The following is a 21,024-nucleotide window of genomic DNA, read 5'->3' on the forward strand; positions in this document are numbered from 1 at the left end:
TTCGTTCGTTTTTTAAATAAGAGACGATCTAGCGCTGAAATGTGTTTTTTAAATCAAGCAGTGGTGGAAAGAGTACTAAAAAACTGTACTTAAGTAAAAGTATTGCTACTTAAGTAATAATTTACTTGAGTACAAGTAGAAGTACTGAAAAATAATATGACTCAAGTAAGAGTAAATAAGTAGTTTGCTTAAAAACTACTCAAATAACTACGTTACAAAGTACTTTAGTATTATTTTTCTATTTTTACCCAAAATGGGGAGATGATAGATATGGAGCGCTAAACACTCTCATGTCAATTCTGTTTCATTTATACTGGAAGCCCAGTACATACTGATTCATACCTCGCGCAGAAAGTCCACAAGTGAGATTCATAGAAGAGATTCACTTATGACGTTTCAGGAAATGCCAATATGGATATAATAACATGCAAATAGAGATGAAACTGAAGACAAACACATGATAGCAATAATATACCTGTGTTCATCAAGCTATCTCAGGTATTTTCATAAGAATGATGTATGTCTTTAAAGGGATAGTTCACCCAAAAAGGAAAATTATCCCCAGATTTATTCACCCTCAAGTCATCCTAGGTGTATATGACATTCTTCTTTCAGACGAACACAATCAGAGTTATATAAAAAAAATGTCCTGGTTCTTACAAGCTTTATAATGGCAGTGAATGGCTGGAGAAAATTTGAAGCCCAAAAAAGTGCATCCATCCATGATAAATGTGCTCCACTTTTACTCCAGGGGGTTAATAAAGGTCTTCTGAAGTGAAGCCATGTGTTTGTGTAAGGAAAATACCCATATTTAAAACTTTATAAACTATAATCACTAGCTTCCGCCAGACGACCATACGCATCGATTTACGGTGGAAGACTAACCCCTGACCCGACACACAATGTATATATATTATAGAAGAGCAGCTTCAGTTTGTTGCACAGCCCTATTTGTTTGAGCCGTGAGAGGCGTCTAAGTTCACGATACTCCTACAGTACATCCTACGTCATACATGTGTCACAGTATGTGTCACCGCACTCTTTTGGCGCAAGTCAATTTGCGTAGGATGCCTCTGGCGGAAGCTACTTATTTTAGATTATAAAGTTATAAATATGGGTATTTTTCAAAAACCCATGGCTTCGCTTCCGAAGGCCTTTATTAACCCACGGGAGCCGTGTGGAGTATTTTTTTTTTATCATGAATGGATGCACTTTTTGGGGTTTTACATTTTTTCCAGCCATTCACTCCCATTATAAAGCCTAGAGGAGCCAGGACATTTATATTAATTAACTAATCGTCTGAAAGAAGAATGTCAAATACACCATGACTTGAGAGTAAATCATGGGCTAATTTTCATTTTTGGGTGAACTAACCCATTAATGCAATGCTAATCGACATAGCCTGTATTATAGAATTTAATAAAATAATATATTCTCCTACATGAAACCACAGAAGTGATTTCAAGTAATTTTGATTTCGAAGCAAAACATGATATTAAACTCATAAATTTTAGTTTTTGATGGTATGTTATGCAAACATACTAGCTTTCCCTGTTGTCAAGAGCAAATGGTTTATTACTAATCTTTAAAAGTAAGTCCAGGTAAGATCATTTGAATCATTTCATAATTGAAAGCAAAGAAGGTTAAGTTAAAGGTCTGATAAAAAAGAGAGATGTAGTATGAATAAAAAAGTGCCAGAAAAAAATTAAATAAAAAATAAGTGGGGTATGGTTAACATGTAAAATGAAATGCTCTTTTTTTTCCGTTCTACCGAAAATGTGCTGGGAGCCGACTATTGCTATAGTAACGAACTACACTTTTACATGCATCTGATTGACAGATAAATCATGCAATCTCATTTCACTGTTGTTGAGGGTTTTCAGCTTTGTACAAAGTTTGCTTCGTACATTTAGTTTAATTGTATTGTTAAAGAGGGCGAGCTTTACCTTTCAAATGAACCGTGTTAATGTTTTCAAGACACTTACATTGTTCTTGCTCCGTCCATGTAAAGACGGTGTCCATGTTATGAGCTGAGTTTTTTTTTTACTTCAAATGCTCAGTGCTCTGGTAATATCAATGGGATGACCCATTTCAGGATTTGCCATAATTACATTTTAAAATCAGAATATGAGCATAGCTCACACTTACATTCACTAAAATATGGAAACGTTAGCGATACAGATTCTAAACACGAGCGCCAGTGATTGAATGTCAAAGCGCGGTTTGAACGCCCCGCCCCCCAGCTGAACTGGAAGTTTTGATTGGTTTTGCACCCGAGTCAGACCTGTCTGTTATTGGCTGAAGCGCTTTCAGAACTGTCTGTTATTGGCTGAAGCGCAGGGCTGAGGCCTCAGCCTCCACCGCACGCAGTAGTTTGAAAAGTGTTTGTGAAATGTTAGCTCGCCCTGTAGCTCCGTCGGCATCAAAGTACTCTGTACTTTTGGTGAAAAATAAATGTAGCGAAGTTGAATACTTTATTTTTATTCTACTCAAGTAAAAGTAAAAGTACCACAATTTAATTATATTCAAGAAAGTAGAAAAAATCGAAAAATCTACTCAAGTACTGTAACGAAAGTATTTGTAATTAGTTACTTTCCACCACTGAAATCAAGTGATCAAAGTGCTCGTTGCCGCTGCGATCAGAGGCGCTGATACAGTGTTTTCTCGTGTGGCTCGCGCACACGCCGCATGTCTTCACTCGGACGCGCGCTTCAGTCCGTTGCGGATACTTTCTATTCGTTCTGGTGAAATCACAAAACATAACGCACACAAACGTGTCCCTGCTTGATATACAACCACTGATGAACATAATCGGTTTTGATGAGAAAGAAAAAAACTATACGGGAAAAAAAAAACTATACAAGTGCGGATTAGAACCCAGAACCTCTGACACGCTTGGCGAAAGTTCTACCACTGGACCATTATGGTATACGTTGGTCTAATAGGCAGATCTATGTATTTATTCACACGAAATTTCTCGGCACTGACAACATATATTAGGCTACATCTCATTAAACGACAAATGAAACCCCATGTAGCCGATTGCTGGACATCGTAATGTTATTGTACATATATCTGATTTAGCATTTTATTAGCAACCCCCACCCCACCTGTCCCATACACTTTTTAAAACAAAGTTACGCCACTGGTTATGTGCAGCTTGTCAGTGACGCACGGCTCAGTAAACGCTGCTCACCTTGAAAGCACTGGGAGTCTGAGTCGATTATAACTTGCATTTGAAAAAGCAACACGCCAAACATCTCTCCAAACCTGAGAAGCATTTATGAACCTCTTGTCCAACAAAAGACAACATTTAAAAAATCTAAGCGTTTCAATCTGTGTATTCCGCTACAGATAGCATGATGCCCACAGGGAATGACGTGTGTTGTTGTCTACTTCTTCTGCGGGGCATATGTGGTGTGTGTGTGTGTGTGTGTGAGACGCCCTCTGGTGTTCAGATGGAGTGTGTGTGAGACTCTGGTGTTCAGATGGAGTGTGTGTGTGAGACTCTGGTGTTACTACTGATCACAGAGCCGTACTTCACTGACAAACTCCACATAAAATAATCGCAGCCTTTGCCAAATCGCATGCGGTTTCATTTCGATTAATTCATGGGTGAGTTTAATCTGGAATAAATAACTAGTCTCTCTCTCTCTCTCTCTCTCTCTCTCTCTCTCTCTCTCTCTCTCTCTCTCTCTCTCTCTCTCTCTCTCTCTCTCTCTCTCTCTCTCTCTCTCTCTCTCTCGCTCTCTCTCTCTCTCTCGCTCTCTCTCGCTCTCTCTCTCTCTCTCTCGCTCTCTATCTCTCGCAGCTCTGTCAGTTTTGTGTGTCGTCTTCAGTGAAATACGGGATTCAGGTTTTGCAGATTGAGGATAAAACAGTTCTGGTGAACAACACGACAAACACCATCAAGTGTAGAGCTGTGATCCAACAACACCCACACACACCTGAGCAGGTACAACACTCACACTCACAAACACAACACACACACACACACACACACACACTCACAAACACAACAACACACACTCACAAACACAACACCACACACACACAAACACAACACACACTCACAAACACAACACCACACACACACCTGAGCAGGTACAACACTCACAAACACAACACACACACTCACAAACACAACAACACACACTCACAAACACAACACCACACACACACAAACACAACACACACACTCACAAACACAACACCACACACACACATGAGCAGGTACAATACACACTCACAAGCACAACACAACACAACACAACACACACACACTCACACATTGAGGTGAATGTCATGAACAGTCGAAAGAAACATGTGTCTCTGTCGTCAGCCCTGTCCCGTCCCGGACTCCTCCAGCTTCTCTCTGGGTCCCACGGGATCGGCCGGGGATCAGGTGATCTGTGCGGTGCCGTTCTGGGATGTTCTGCGGGTCGGTCCGACAGCAGAGGAAGAGCAGCTGAGGTCGAAGCAGGTTCTGTTGAGCCTCGAGGGAGTCGAGTGGAGTCCTGCGGCTCCTGTGCGAACCGACATCCCCAGACAGAGCGTTCCTGTGCCGGTGGAGCCGCACGCCCACTGGCCCTTCAACACCAGGTGACACACACACACACTATAGAGAACAATGACCCTCCCTTCTTCTGTAGAGCTGCTTCACTCCTGAGTCTGAGTTTCTCTCATATTTGAGGAAGTTTCATCAGTGATTCTGTGATTCTCCTGTTTATTACAGTGAAGCTGCTCTGAGACGATCTGCACTGTATAAAGCTGTAGAAATAAAGCTGACAGAAACACAGCAAACACTGTACAGCTGCAAACACACCTCAGTCCTCAAGATGGAGACAGAGTTTCAAAGCAGCTTCACAGTAGTAAAGGGGAAAATAAGTGTTAATGTTGCAAAATTCATCAGTAATGAAACAAATTCAGCTATAAGACAATAGTTTCATCATTCAGCTCAATTCAGTTCTAATGTTCTCATCTGATAAATCAGTAATTTACCTTTGACCCTAAAACCCTCGGCTGAGTGTGAGATCAGACATTCATTCTGTGAGTCTGGTGTTTATTAATGACGCACCCGGGCGTCTTGTCTGTGGTCAGTGAGGGACTCATCTGTGTGTGTGCGTGTGTGTGTGTGTGTGTGTGTGTGTGTGTGTGTGTGTGTGTGTGTGTGTGTGTGTGTTTCAGGCCTCTGGTTCTGACCTGTCAGGAGCATCTGGGCGTCACGTATCTGACAGTGAGTGAAGATCAGTGTCCACGAATGATGATTCACAACCGCTGCCCCAAGAGCCTCTTACTGCAGGAGAACGTCAGGGGTAACACACACACACTCTCTCTCTCTCTCTCACACACACACACACACACACACACACACACACACACACACACACTCTCTCTCTCACTCACTCACACACACACACACACACACACACACACACACACACACACACACACACACACTCTCTCTCTCTCTCTCTCACACACACACACACACACACACACACACACACTCTCTCTCTCTCTCACTCACTCACACACACACACACACACACACACACACTCTCTCTCTCTCTCTCACTCACTCTCACACACACACACACACACACACACTCTCTCTCTCTCTCACTTTCTCACTCACTCACACACACACACACACACACACACACACACACACTCTCTCTCTCTCTCTCTCTCTCTCTCTCTCTCACACACACACACACACACACACACACACACTCTCTCTCTCTCTCACTCACACACACACACACACACACACACACACACACACACTCTCTCTCTCTCTCACTCACTCACACACACACACACACACACACACACAGTGTTAAAGATCATGAGTGTGTGTGTGTTTCAGAGCCTGTGAGGTCGGAGGTGTTCAGCCGGGTGGTTCCTGCTCTCTCTTCTGTCCATCATGAGTTGTTTTATCAGGCCTCCAGTTTTCCTGAGTGCCGACAGAAAGAGACGCTGCCCACCCTGCAGCTGCGCATCATCACGGACACGCCCCCCAGCCCCTCGGACACGCCCACCAGCCTCATGGACACGCCCACATCACCAGGCTGGACTGACGCCTTTGACATCAGTTGTCCTGGAACACAGGTGCACAACAACACACACCACCACCTGACTCTACTGCACGACCTGAGGAGAAAATACTATGAATTTTTTTGTCATTGCGATTTAAAATGTGATTTATAATACAAAAAATTGCTACAGGTTTATTGTACTTGTTTGTTGGCATTCACAATTTTATTAGAACTATTATTATTATTATTGATTTAAAATATTAAACAAAATAACTAATATTCATATTGTAATTTCACTGTGAAATAATAAAGTTTGAGAGAAAAAAACATCGCAGTCCTCATGACCGGATCTCTTGATCTCTGTGTGTTTTGTAGGTTGTTTTTCTTCCTGGTTTCGGCTGTTTGTACATCGATGTTGTTCAGCAGAGCGGCTCGATCACACTGACACTGGCGCCAGAGAGCAGCGCTGCAGACGCCGTCACACACCTTGGGTACAACACACTCCTGCTGCGTGTGTGTGTGTGGAGTCTCTCCACCAGAGAGCATGTGTGTGTGTGTGTGGAGTCTCTCCACCGGAGGGCGTGTGTGTGTGGAGTCTCTCCACCAGAGAGCATGTGTGTGTGTGGAGTCTCTCCTCCAGAGGGCGTGTGTGTGTGTGGAGTCTCTCCACCAGAGAGCATGTGTGTGTGTGGAGTCTCTCCTCCAGAGGGCGTGTGTGTGTGTGGAGTCTCTCCACCAGAGAGCATGTGTGTGTGTGTGTGGAGTCTCTCCACCAGAGGGCGTGTGTGTGGAGTCTCTCCACCGGAGGGCATGTGTGTGTGTGTGTGGAGTCTCTCCACCGGAGGGCGTGTGTGTGTGTGGAGTCTCTCCACCAGAGAGCATGTGTGTGTGTGTGGAGTCTCTCCACCAGAGGGCGTGTGTGTGTGTGGAGTCTCTCCACCGGAGGGCATGTGTGTGTGTGGAGTCTCTCCACCGGAGGGCATGTGTGTGTGTGGAGTCTCTCCATCGGAGGGCATGTGTGTGTGTGTGTGTATGTGGAGTCTCTCCACCAGAGAGCATGTGTGTGTGTGTGGAGTCTCTCCACCGGAGGGCATGTGTGTGTGTGGAGTCTCTCCACCGGAGGGCATGTGTGTGTGTGGAGTCTCTCCACCGGAGGGCATGTGTGTGTGTGGAGTCTCTCCATCGGAGGGCATGTGTGTGTGTGTGTATGTGGAGTCACTCCACCGGAGGGCATGTGTGTGTGTGTGTATGTGGAGTCACTCCACCGGAGGGCATGTGTGTGTGTGTGTGTGGAGTAGAGCTGCATCTAACGATTATTTTTGTTGTCGATTAATCTGTCAATTATTTCTTAGATTAGTCGACTAATCTAAAGATTATTTTTCCGATTAATCTAATGGTTATTTTTGGGATTAGCTGATTTATCCATTGGCAAACTTTCCTATAAATAATAAGTACAACAATATATCAGCTGTATTTTGAAGAGGGTAGTGCATCTGTATATTATTTTAACATGAAATCTATGAATGATGACAAAAAAAAAGTATTTCAGAAAGGGTAATTGTCATTGTATTATGAAATAGGCGAACAAGAAGCATTTTTAACTTTATTTTTAACTAATGGAACTATTTCATAAAATGTAAGATGTATACAGTCACAGGCCTATTTAGGAAATGTGTCTGTTTTTAATTACCGTAGTGGGAGTATGATTTACTCAATTAACTTGTCCATTATCTTGTCCGATAATGCACTTGTGTTTATCTGCAAAAAGGTTCACATACACTAGATTGCAGCCTAGGCTACTGTTAATGTAAATATAGCGTTAGTCGTTTGTTTTTAAAGTCTACATTAGAGACCTGCGCGGGACGGATTTCTTCCTTAATAATTCCTAAAAAGCTGACATCTCAGTTCATCGTGGTCTCACAAATCTCTGTTATTATCAATGAAACTGGCTGCACAATGAATCTGTCATAATATCTACACTTTGTTTGCTATAATCAGATGATTTGTCAGTATGCAGAATTCAGCACTGAACAAAAAGTCAATTTTGAGCGGTGAGGGGATTCTATCTTAAATGCATCTGATTGGCCATTGCGTTCAAGAAATCAACACATATGTCTGTGATTGGCTACATTGTTCAACGCTGCAAACATGTTATAAATAGATAGAGACTCTGGCCTGTAAATCGTTTCTATTTTGTTTAGTTGTTCTTGTTGCTTTTGTGCAACAGATGAATGACAATTTATTCGTTTTTAGATGTTCAATTTATAGATATTTCTATTTTGCAGGAGTCCCGCGAATCATTTTATTCTCCCGCGACCAGCACACACACACGAGTGCATTACCGCCCGCGCCCGCTCTCAGCCATCAGATCTATGTTCCCGCGCCGCACTCTGTTGCGTTGTGTGTTGTGTCCCGCGGGAGTGCAGGTCTCTAGTCTACATGTGCATACACAACTTTTAAAAACTGGCAAATGCACTGAAAGCTTCGTTGACAAATTTAAGTTGAAGTTATAAATTAAAGTCCATTTTATCGTCGCCGAATGGGGAATAGTTTGCATAGTGAACAAAGCACCTTTCTGTTCGGCCGTAGTTTAAAGTATTCCCATACTTTGGATGATCGTGGTCTGTCATTTTCACCATGAGCGGGAGCAGAAGCCGCCATTACTCGATATTTAAACGTAAATAATGAATGTGACGTATTTTCATAGTCGACGTAATCGATGACGTCGACGCGTCGTTGCAGCCCTTGTGTGGAGTCACTCTACCAGAGAGCGTGTGTGTGTGTGGAGTCTCTCCACTGGAGGGCGTGTGTGTGTGTGTGTGGAGTCACTCCACCAGAGAGCGTGTGTGTGTGTGTGTGGAGTCTCTCCACTGGAGGGCGTGTGTGTGTGTGTGTGGAGTCTCTCCACTGGAGGGCGTGTGTGTGTGTGTGTGGAGTCACTCTACCAGAGAGCGTGTGTGTGTGTGTGTGGAGTCTCTCCACTGGAGGGCGTGTGTGTGTGTGGAGTCACTCCACCAGAGAGCGTGTGTGTGTGTGTGTGGAGTCTCTCCACTGGAGGGCGTGTGTGTGTGTGTGTGGAGTCTCTCCACTGGAGGGCGTGTGTGTGTGTGGAGTCACTCTACCAGAGAGCGTGTGTGTGTGTGTGTGGAGTCTCTCCACTGGAGGGCGTGTGTGTGTGTGTGTGCAGTCTCTCCACTGGAGGGCGTGTGTGTGTGTGGAGTCACTCCACCAGAGAGCGTGTGTGTGTGTGGAGTCACTCCACCAGAGAGCGTGTGTGTGTGTGTGTGTGTGTGTGTGTGTGTGTGTGTGTGTGGAGTCTCTCCACTGGAGGGCGTGTGTGTGTGTGTGTGTGTGGAGCATAGACTGTAAAAAATATGGACAAAGCGTCTGTGACGTCACCCATAGACTTTCTGAAGAACGGTTTTGAGGCCGTTTATGGGGGGTATGGGCGGCGCCATATTTCAATACAAATGTTCAGAAAGGATAACTTACAGGTATGATGTGTTGTGTCAGATCATGGCCGAGACGTCAAATTTCAGGAATTCCACTCGGCGCAGCCTATGCTCGTTGTCAGCTGTCAATCAAGCTGTCAATCGCGCCCATATTTGTCATACATTTTATATCTAAATACGATCTAAACTAACGAGTTAGAAAAAAATTCACCCCCCTCACAGTTGTCAGGCACTCGGAAGCTATCGAAAAATACAATAAAAGTCCATGGGACCAACCTGTAAAAACATGAATTTATGCTGTGAAAACTGACATTTTAACATGGGGGCTATGGACATTTGCTCCATTTTGGGACCTGCCCCTAGCGGATTTTCTATGTATTGCAGTTTTTCGCACTTCCGATTGGCTTCATTTTTCAGATTAGAATGTTGCCGCTTGGTGTGGAGTCTCTCCACTGGAGGGCGTGTGTGTGTGTGGAGTCACTCCACTGGAGGGTGTGTGTGTGTGTGTGTGTGGAGTCACTCCACTGGAGGGCATGTGTGTGTGTGTGTGTGGAGTCTCTCCACCAGAGAGCGTGTGTGTGTGTGTGTGTGGAGTCACTCCACTGGAGGGCGTGTGTGTGTGTGTGTGTGTGTGGAGTCTCTCCACTGGAGGGCATGTGTGTGTGTGTGTGTGGAGTCTCTCCACCAGAGAGCGTGTGTGTGTGTGTGTGTGTGGAGTCACTCCACTGGAGGGCGTGTGTGTGTGTGTGTGTGTGTGTGGAGTCTCTCCACTGGAGGGCATGTGTGTGTGTGTGTGTGGAGTCTCTCCACCAGAGAGCGTGTGTGTGTGTGTGTGTGGAGTCACTCCACTGGAGGGCGTGTGTGTGTGTGTGTGGAGTCTCTCCACTGGAGGGCATGTGTGTGTGTGTGTGTGGAGTCATTCCACCAGAGAGCGTGTGTGTGTGTGTGTGTGTGTGTGTGTGTGTGTGTGTGGAGTCACTCCACCAGAGAGCGTGTGTGTGTGGAGTCTCTCCACCGGAGTGTTTCACACTCTCAGCTCAGTCAGAGTTGCATGAAAGGGAAGTTGCGCTGCTCTTTTCTTCTTTATTGTGCCATATAAATCCGAGTGAAACACTTCTGGAACAAGAACAAATGTGGGTGGGGCTTGATTGTAACTGTGAGGAATGGATTGGATGGTTGGATGGTTGTGGTTTGATATTGGTGGATCTCATGTGAGTGACAGGTTGCCCCGCCCTCGTCATCAGAGAAGAGAAGAGATGCTGCAAGAGGAACTTATTCTGATTCAAGATTATTAACACCATTATGATGATGTGCACTGCAATATTCCATAAGGAAACTAGAATGGTCTCTTGATTTCATGATGACTTTGTGTATTTCTCTCAGGCCTTCCAGTCCGATGCTGTCCTTCAGGGTTCTGCTGACGGAGGCGAGCGTGGCGCTCTGTGATGACATCACCAGCCGGTCCGGTTCAGTGGAGCTGCTGCGTCTCACCGTCTCTAAACTCCTGCTCCTGCTGCCGGCCATCGATCCTCCAGCCGCCGCTCCACCCGACCACACCGACCACACCGTACAGGTGCTCTGCGGAGGCCTGCAGGTGGACAACCAGCTGTACCAGCGCGCCAGCTTCCACTTCCCCGTCATCATGTGCCAGGAGCCGCCAGGCGACCCCGCGCTGACCCCGGGTGACCCCGCGCTGACCCCACAGGAGTTTTGCCGCGCCTGCTTCTTCTCTCTGAGCCTCACGGTCACCGGCTCCGGACAGCTGGACCGGCTCTCGCTGCGCATCCGCCCGGCGCGCGTGTATCTGGAGGACACCTTCCTCTACTACATGAAGACGCTCCTCCACACCTACATCCCAGAATGCACCCTGGCTGTGCGTGGCGATGGGGCGGTGCTCCCGCAGGAGGTGCTGGAGTCGATGCGTGCGCTGGTGACGCCGCTACATCTGCAGAAGCTCTCGATCGAACCCCTTCAGCTGCTGCTCTCCATCCACGCGTCTCTGAAGCTCTACATCGCCTCTGACCACACGCCACTGTCCTTCTCGCTGTTCGAGCGCGGCCCCGTCTGCACCACCTCACGCCAGCTCGTACACACACTCGCCATGCACTACGCCGCCGGCGCGCTCTTCCGCGCAGGTGCGTCTCTCACACACACCTGAGAACTGAACATCCGTTCGTGACAGAAGTGAATCGACAGATGCGTCACTCTACAGTGACTGTGTTTCAGATAAATCAACATGTGCTGATGTGTGTGTGTGTGTGTGTGTGTGTGTGTGTGTGTAGGTTGGGTCGTTGGCTCTCTGGAGATTCTCGGAAGTCCCGCCAGTCTCGTTCGGAGTATCGGGAACGGCGTGTCAGATTTCTTCCGGTTGCCATACGAGGGTTTGACTCGCGGGCCGGGAGCCTTTATCAGCGGCGTCTCGAGAGGAACCAACTCATTCATCAAACACATCTCTAAAGGTGAAGCACACACACACACACACACACTCATTCTGTCTGTAATATTGACCGTCTCCATCTGCTATTAAGTTGGGTGTTAGTACTGAACGAAAAAACCTGTGTTACGAAGATTACCTGTTAGTGAATGAAAAGTCTTAGGATACACACGACACGACACACGTGATGCGTTCATATCCATCTCTGAAGATCTCCATGTGCTTTCAGTGATCACAACTTCCACTAATCTATCCAAAACACCCTAGCTACTACTATGGCAAGAACTACTCGCATTTTCTTTAGAAAATGTCCCGCATGGTTTGATTCTCCTGCTGCGTTCTGTATCTGCAGCTCAGTGCAGATGTTGACGTGTGTGTGTGTGTGTGTGTGTGTGTGTGTGTGTGTGTGTGTTTCTAGTAGCTTTCCTGTAGCTCAAACAGTAGAGCGTTGGCGCTTGCAACGATTCCCAGGGAAAGCAAGAACTGAGAACTGATAAAAATGTAAAATGTGTACCTTGAAATGCAATGTAAGGCGCTTTGGATAAAAGCGTCTGCCAAATGCATAAATGTAAATGTAATGTGTGTGTGTCTCTCACTGGCCCACATGATAAAGTTCCTCCAGAGACGCGTTTAGCAGCAGCACGTCCATCACGAGTGCAAGCGTGTGTTTCTGCTGACACGTCTGTGTGTGTGTGTCTACAGGGACTCTGACGTCCATCACGAATCTGGCCACGAGTCTGGCGCGGAACATGGACCGTCTGTCGCTGGACGACGAACATTACATGCGTCAGGAGGAGTGGAGAAGGCAGCTGCCGGAGACTCTGGGAGACGGGCTGAGACAAGGCCTGTCTAGACTGGGCATCAGCCTGCTGGGTGAGACACACACACACACACACACACACACGAGTGCTTTATACAACACAGATCATTAACCTTAACCCTGCTGGGTGAGACACATACACACTTCTGCAGCGCTGTATACAACACAGATCATTCACAGCAGCCTCACAGTGATCAGCAGGACAATAACAGAATCAATGATTCGTGTGTGTGTGTGTGTGTGTGTGTAGGCGCGGTCGCAGGAATCGTGGATCAGCCCATGCAGACGTTCACACGGACACTGGATCTGCCGAGCTCGGCGAGCAGCACGGCCCGCGGTGTCATCTCAGGGGTGGGGAAAGGCATTGTGGGAGTTTTCACCAAGCCAATCGGAGGAGCAGCTGAGCTGGTGTCGCAGACAGGATACGGTACGAGGCGTTCATGCACACGCGCGCAGGAGAGTGTGTTGATGTGCAGGTGTGCAGTAACCCGTGTGTGTGTGTGTCGCAGGTCTGCTGCACGGCGCGGGTCTCTGGCAGCTTCCTAAACAGCTGCACCCACCGACAGACTCCAGATCAGCCGACGCCTCCAACAGCCACGTCAAATACGTCTGGTAAACCAACGCTTCACTTCACAACCAGGACCCAAAAACATTTCAGGTTACGACACGTTCCCTGAGAACAGGGAACTCGCACTACGTCGATGATGCTTTGAGGAACGCCTCCGCGTGAACAGGTGTCTGAAACGCTTCAATCACAGCAATCGATATTGACCGGCGACAGCCTATGACGTCACTACTAGTGCGACCCGGAAGTGTAAAAGGGGCGCCTAGAGAACATGTCATCCACTTTCATCTGAAGGGAGTGCTCAGCAGGCATCCACGAGGCATGGCTAGCGACGCAGTGTCTCGTTCCCTGTTCTCAGGGAATATAGGTTACAGTCGTAACCTAGACGTTCCCTTTCGAAAGGGAACTCGCAATGCATCGATGACACTTTGGGGAACGATATACCAACCCACCATCCTGGGGGATCGCATGCCAAATTATGGCTTTGACAGAACCGTCAGAAATGGCAGTTTCACTGAAATGCCAAAACACTCCCCCTTCGGGTCACATACGCATCAGTGACCGTATTCTCTACGGCCACTGCCCAAGCTATAAGCCTCAAAGAGGCCTCCGATACAGGGAAGGCCGACCAAGGCTTGGAACCAACCCCCATGGAAGGGGTTCCTTTAAGGGAATATGGCCAGGGGGTCCGAAAGGAGTCCTGTCCAGTCACTTTCTGAGGGGACCCCACATGCCACCAGGGAGGCTGACCTGGGGCTGGTTTCACAAAGATGGACTTTGACTATGGCTTAGATATAGTAGATAGTCAGACTTCAGATAGACATCTAAATCAGACCGACTCTGACTATCTTAAGTAGGACTACACTGCAATGCATTCTGGGTAAAATAAGACACTTTTCAAAACAAAAAAACATGGTGGATCGAGTAAGCGCATTCAGCCGCTCAGTGCAGTTTACCCCAGCGGAAGATATGTGTGTGTTGGAGGAGTATAACAGTTACAAGGACATTTTACTTGGGAAATTTAGCGGAGAATGTAGTAACAAGAAGAAATGTTTAAATTATGAGCCATTTTCCCTTTTCTTTTGGCTGTTTGTAATGTAACTGATTGTTACTGCTGGTTGCCAAGGTAACAGAGTCTTAGACCTGAGTTAGCCTGGGGTAAGGTGTCTGGGGGTAAGTTAGCCTGGAGGTAAGGTGTCTAATTTTTTTGGTCTAAATTAAGTCAGTCTTTATTTTTGTGAAATAAACACTTTAGACCGGTCTAAAATAGCTTTGTGAAACCGGCCCCTGGTCTAATTTACTGACCTAGTCTTGCCAACAACCTGTCTGTTTCCTAAACAGAGTCTTACGCTACCGGAGTATCGAGGAGGCCTACTGTAAGGCCTACAGCTTCGAATGTCATGGGCGTCAGCCAGGGCAGTGCTTTGGCTCTAAGGGAGCATACTCAACCATTCCACATGGCAGGGAGTAACTACTCTGTCTCTACCTGAGCCTGGGTGGTGAAGGGTGATAACATACGAGCTATGGCTAACAAAGTACTGTAAATAATGACCCTAACAAGGGGAGTACTATCAGCTTGACCCTGAGGAATGTATCAGGGTTGAGGCCTATTATCTTGTATTTTTTCTTCAGCAGGTTTTATATTCTTTACTAAACCCAGGGGAATGGAGGCCTCAGTAAGTGGCCAACAGTAGTCAACCCTATGGAAAAAAACCTTTTTTAACTTAAGGCCTTGCTGGAATACTAGCTACAGTACTCAGCTCTAAAGGGCGGAGGCCTGAGTACACTGTTTCTTACTTTGTAGAGAGAAAGGCCTGACAACGCCCATTAGATATCTGCATGGGAGGCTTTTTGAAGATAGCCTGCTACCTATGCTGCTATCTACCCTGTAACACCACTAGCATTTACACCTAATGCAAAAGGCGGGCCTTGGCTAGACGACTCTTGTAGTAAGAGAAGGCCAGTACTAGGAAAAACTAGATTTACAGGAATAAATCTCCTGATGGGCTCTAGCTCTAAGGAGCCTACACTCAGATACTGAGAGGCTTGAGGCGAGAATGCTTAGCAGACCGCCACCAAATTCCTAGTTACTAAGCCTAAGCCAGATATGGAGGCGGTCCCCACTCGAATATTATATGTCTGAAGTTCAGATCTATAATCTCAAAAATGACTCTCTAAAGTTAGAGGAGAACTACTGCTCTAGTATAAGGTGGCTATCAAGGTGGCCTGACGAGGGCCAACACTTGAATTTGTAGTTTTATCTGTAGCTTGACAGAGCGGTGGCCTCAGTAGAAAAACTCCCGATAGGGAGGAAGCCATCTCACACAGATGCTCGGATGAACGGTGGCCTGACTAGAGAATTTTCCATATAATAAAGCCAACCTGTTCACTACCACAGATTGGCACTACCCACTACATAAGCCTGCCGAGTCTAACATAAGAGGAGGCCTCTGGGAAGGGTATGCATAGCCTACTTATATATGGGAACATCAGGGCCCTATTTTCACCATCCTCTAAAAACCCTACCTTAGACAACTAAAAACAACCCTTAATACTTTCTAACAGGGAACTGAGGTCTACTGTTCAACCTTACTAAAACTCTCGTGAAGGGAGAAGACCTACAGAGCTCAACCTGCTGCCCGTAGAGCGATGGCCTGAACGACATTCACAAATGTAGGCCTATCACCATAAAGAGCTTGAAAGAGCGCACTTACTACCGAACCCGACCCCAGACCTACAGAAGGGTCCCATATTGAAGGAATCACTCATCATAGGTCCAGCCTCAGGGTTAGGGTAAGGAGTGCTTGGGGTGAGGAAGCGCAGATTTGGACCGCAGTGTTGTGCAAGATTTAAATAATCATTAATCAATTAATTATAGTCTAATCATTTGTTAACAAACAAGCATTCGTTACTCAATGAGCAGTGGCGGAACTAGAGTTTTATACATGGGGTGGCCAGGGAGTGGCCACTGCTACTTTCGGGGGTACACAATACACACACACACACACAGTGGAAAAGCTTGTGGAAGGAATTGGGTCACTCTGTTTGTGTCTATAAGTGTTGAACATCCAAAATATTTGCAGAAAACAAAGCTGAAGCACCAAGGAGATAAGATACCGCATGTGTCTGTTTTTTTTTTATTTATTAGATATAGCAGGCATCAAGCAGACATGTCCTTGAAAAATTAAAAAAAATTATTGCCCATCAATATAAAATCTTATCCTAGGAAGATTTAATACAACATAATTCTTTCTTTATAATAATTTATAATAATTCTTTCTAATTATAATCATTTAATTTACAATTCTTTTTTTGTGTTCATTTTTGGGTGAACTATCCTTTTAATCTGGCAAAATCATCTCAACTTAAATTCCTGAATTGGGTATGTGATTGACTGCCTGTGTCTGGTAGATGCTCTGACCTGTTGCTGGTCCTGAAGTCTGACCACACTGACTCTGACTAGCCAGTGGTGATGTAAGGGCTGGGGTCTGTTTGCACCTGATCTGCCTGTTAATCCAGTCATTTTAAGACAAAATGGGGGTCAATCTTGAACAGATTGCAACAGAAGCAAACTCAACTGATTTTATATCCTCAATATGTCCTGAGTAAGGGAAAAAAAAGTCCAGAAGAATCCCATTAGGGGAAAGTTTTGAAAAAGACCCAAATATAGCCTATTCATACGCCTATTCATTCATTCTTTCTCCAGTGAATGGGGTAAACATTTTAACCTTTAGATATCACCATGAAAATTACTGAGTTGATTACTTACATCAAGAAAAACAAAAAATGTATTCCAAGTTTTTTTTAATTGTTTGTTAACATGGACAAACGATGCATAATCTAATTATGTATGTGCTAATTAGCATAAATACCACAACAGATCTAAACATTGGGTATAGCCAGGTGAACATGTCTTGTTGAATCTTGTTGACATATAACAGTAAAAGACTAAATGTTAAGGTCTGAATGGAACACATTTAGGCTACCCATGAGCATTAATACATAGAGGCAGGAAGCAGTACTTTAGAAACCAGCCTTTATTAATTATTAAGAGATGGGGTCTGGGTCCGTGGGACTGTTTCTGGGGGACGAGTCTGAGGGAAGAACAGGAGACAATGGTAAGGAGAATGCAGAAGACAAAAGGTAGGTAAAATAAAAAGTGAATCCCCAGAAACAGTTTTCGAAACTTTCCCCTAATGGGATTCTTCGGGACTTTTTTTCCCTTACTCAGAACATAATGAGGATACAAAATTATTTGAGTTTGCTTCTGATGCAGTTTGTTCAACCTCTTTCATAAAATGACTGGACTATGTTTGTGCTTATTTAAAAAGAACTCTGATATCTCTCCCTTTCTTTTCATGTTTAATTGACCCTGTTCAAAAATATGACAAATTAAAAATATGATTCCAATCATATTCATATTCTAATCATCTGAACATATCAAAAGAAAGAACAGACCCTGTGCTTTTAAACAAAAAAAAAACAAAAAAAGTTTTATTCTAGCTTCGTGCGTCTTTTTTTATCAACACTTGAATGTTGGCAAGTTTCATAAAAAGCAACATGAGCAAAAAGCTGAGAAAATCGCATTTTTATCAAAGACTACATCTAGATCCGATTCATAATGATGATCAAAACACAGTAGATCGAGTCCATCAAAACCCTACACCCATAAAGCTTCATAGTCCTATAGTGATCGCATTATGATATAGCCTATCACTTGTTTCTGCTCTTCTTTGCCTGCGTTTTGATCTCCTATCCTCACATTAGCTAGAACATTTGTATACTGTAACGTACACACGGCAATGTACTGTATATGCGTGTATTAGGCCTAATGTAGGCTATTCAGAGCAAACCACCCTGATGCTAAACCTTAAAAACTTACTTCAAATATGATGTTTTCTTTTTCGGTGAAGTTCGGTATCTTGCAACCATCTCTCGTCCTCTGCTCGTCCGTTTAAAAACTGCGCGCGCGCCGCGCTGCCGGCGAACGTAATTTTTTTTTTTTTTAAATCAGCATCAGCAACTGCCAGTAGCAAATACAATTTTGGGGTGGCACCCGGGGTGGCCAATCGCATGTTAGGGGTGTCCAGTGCCACCCCGGACCCCCCTCTGGCTCCGCCACTGTCAATGAGCTCATTGTTTCTTTAATCCCAGTTCAACCACAGATGCCTATCCCTGGCCGCCATCGAGAGTCCGTTCGCGGCGGCTGTTTGTTTGGTGCACCGAAGAGCTGCAGGGCCAGAGCACTCAGTGTCGATGCCTCTCCAGCCACAAGATAGATTGCGCACCTCTCGTCAACTGGGGCATCGACACATACCCGTGTTGGTGCATCCCCTCGACTACGCTGACGGCGATGAATGCGCACTGAACACGGGTTCTTCCGTGCCTTTTCGATCTCGTTGTGTAGATTGGGCAGGAATGGAAGGCTCACAGGAGCTGGAGCGTAATGGCCGGAAAGAAACTGTTCGTCAAGTCTGCCATGAGCGCTCTCTTCCCTCACGCGCTCCTACGGCAGCAAAGCCTCGCTGAGCACGATCCATAACACTCACAACTCATCATACGCGGGGCAGGGTGGCTGTGAGGGTTCGTGATGTAAATCCTCTTCACTCTCATCAGCATCTCCTCTCTCTCGGGCTGCCAGCAGAGCACTCGCTGCCAGACCAGAGGATGCTAGAGACCACACATCCTCATCCGGCAGCTCAAACTCGTGAGCCTCAGAGGGGCGTGAGAGATAAACTACTCTCTCGAACTCCTCGGCGAGCTCCCTCTGAAACCCCACGACTCTAGCCTCTGCTCTGCCTCACCGAGCCTAACCTAACCCTAACCCTAACCCTAACCCTAACCCTAACCCGGACCGCCTGGCACAGATGCCTGTCCCTCTTCTCAAGGGAAAATCTCACAGTTGGCACAAGCAGAACCCTCAAGAACGGCCCGTGCGTGCTCTGAGCCAAAACAAACGCACAAGTTGTGTGTGTCATCAGGTGTCAAATATCTATCCACACACTTCCTGAAGCGTTTTTCACAAGACATGATTACCTTTTGAAGTTTCAGGTTGAAGTGTTCAAACAAAACAGTCCCTTCAGACGATAAGTGGATGACATGTTCTCTAGGCGCCCCTTTCATACTTCCGGCTAACACTAGTAGTGACGTCATAGGCTGTCGCCGGTCAATATCGATTGCTGTGATTGGATAAGCGTTTCAGACGCCTGTTCACGCGGAGGCGTTCCTCAAAGCGTCATCGACGTAGTGTGAGTTCCCTATCGAAAGGGAACCTGGATATATCCAGAGTCAAGACATGAAAAGTCATGGAAATTATTCAAATATTTATTGGAAGTTTCTGTAAAGAATATACATTTCTCTTATGTCAAGCTTTGAAGGAGTTACACCGCACTCACGATCACCAAGGTGCCAGACAAACAAGACTGAAGATCTCCAAAAATAAACTGTCTGCACACTTAAATCCTTGAAGCAAATTTAATCACCAAGCTTTCAGTCAAACGACCATCCTCAGGGCCCTGAGGATGGTCGTTTGACCGAAAGCTTGGTGATTAAATTTGCTTCAAGGATTTAAGTGTGCAGACAGTTTATTTTTGGAGATCTTATGTCAAGCTTTAAAATATCTTATTGGGTAAAAAAACTGCTGTTTGTAAGTAAAACAAAATAGTAAAAATAATGAAAAACCTTATCCTCTAATTATGAACGACTGGATGCATCAACAGTAATAAAAAGTGTAAACCCTGAAGAACTTAAAAACTAAAGCAATTTTTAATTTATTTTTTTTCAATAATTGAACAAGACATTTTTAGTATGTTTTATTTTGATAGTTATTGTTGTAAAATTATTCATTTTATTTGACATTTGTATGATTTCATTTTGTGAAACCCTGATTCTGAGGGTGATCCCCCAGAATGCCCTGTGACTCAGGCCGTGTGTGTGTGTGTGTGTGTGTGTGTGTGCAGGAAGATGCTGCAGTCCCTGGGCCGCCCCGAGCTGCACATGGCTCTGGATGTGTGTATGGTGAGCGGGTCGGGTCAGGAACACGCCGGCTGTCTGCTGCTGAGCGGAGAGGTTTTGTTCGTGGTCAGTGTGTGTGAGGACGCGCAGCAGCAGGCCTTTCCCATCACCGAGATCCAGTGTGAACACGACACACACACGCCTGGACGCATCACACTCACACTGCAGCAGCACCGTGTGACCAGTGACACAGAGGTACACACACACTCACACACACACACACGTCTCTGCACATGCTTGTGTCACAATACTATAGTTTATATTATTTGTTATATTTGTAGATAGCGCTCTTCAGGAACTCAACAGTAATTAACCTAAAAATAAGCACCAAATGAGAGGAAAAATTGCTGAAGGATTTTTGGTAAAACTTTTAAGGTCTGATTTGTTGACGTTAGTTAATGCATCCACTAACATAAACTAAAAAATGTCAGCATTTATTAACCGCTGTTAATGTTAGCAAATGGAACAGTGTTATTTTAAGATACTATTATATTTTTTATTAATATATATATATATATTTTTTTTTTTATATATTTTTTTTTTATATTACATTTACATTTTAAATGTATTAATTTAGCAGACGCTTTTATCCAAAGCGACTTACAAATGAGAACAATAGAAGCAGTACAACAATATGCAAGTGCTATTACCCTTTAACCCAACGCAGTACATGTACTTAAAAAAAAAAAAAAAAATTA

The 21,024-nt window shown here is 45.1% G+C and overlaps 1 protein-coding gene across 1 annotated transcript in view; it reads left to right on the plus strand.

Moving 5' to 3' along the window:
- Positions 1 to 21,024, plus strand: part of vps13b (vacuolar protein sorting 13 homolog B) — a 168,592-nt gene that overhangs the window by 146,948 nt on the left and 620 nt on the right. The window contains 11 exon segments of the mRNA XM_082149467.1: positions 3,812 to 3,955; positions 4,343 to 4,602; positions 5,188 to 5,315; positions 5,873 to 6,114; positions 6,417 to 6,532; positions 10,877 to 11,628; positions 11,776 to 11,952; positions 12,630 to 12,800; positions 12,998 to 13,174; positions 13,257 to 13,359; positions 20,272 to 20,521. Of these exon segments, the coding sequence (XP_082005593.1) occupies positions 3,812 to 3,955; positions 4,343 to 4,602; positions 5,188 to 5,315; positions 5,873 to 6,114; positions 6,417 to 6,532; positions 10,877 to 11,628; positions 11,776 to 11,952; positions 12,630 to 12,800; positions 12,998 to 13,174; positions 13,257 to 13,359; positions 20,272 to 20,521 (2,520 nt within the window).

The sequence above is a fragment of the Leuciscus leuciscus genome (assembly GCF_965113295.1).
Source record: "Leuciscus leuciscus genome assembly, chromosome: 20".
Lineage (NCBI taxonomy): Eukaryota > Metazoa > Chordata > Actinopteri > Cypriniformes > Leuciscidae > Leuciscus > Leuciscus leuciscus.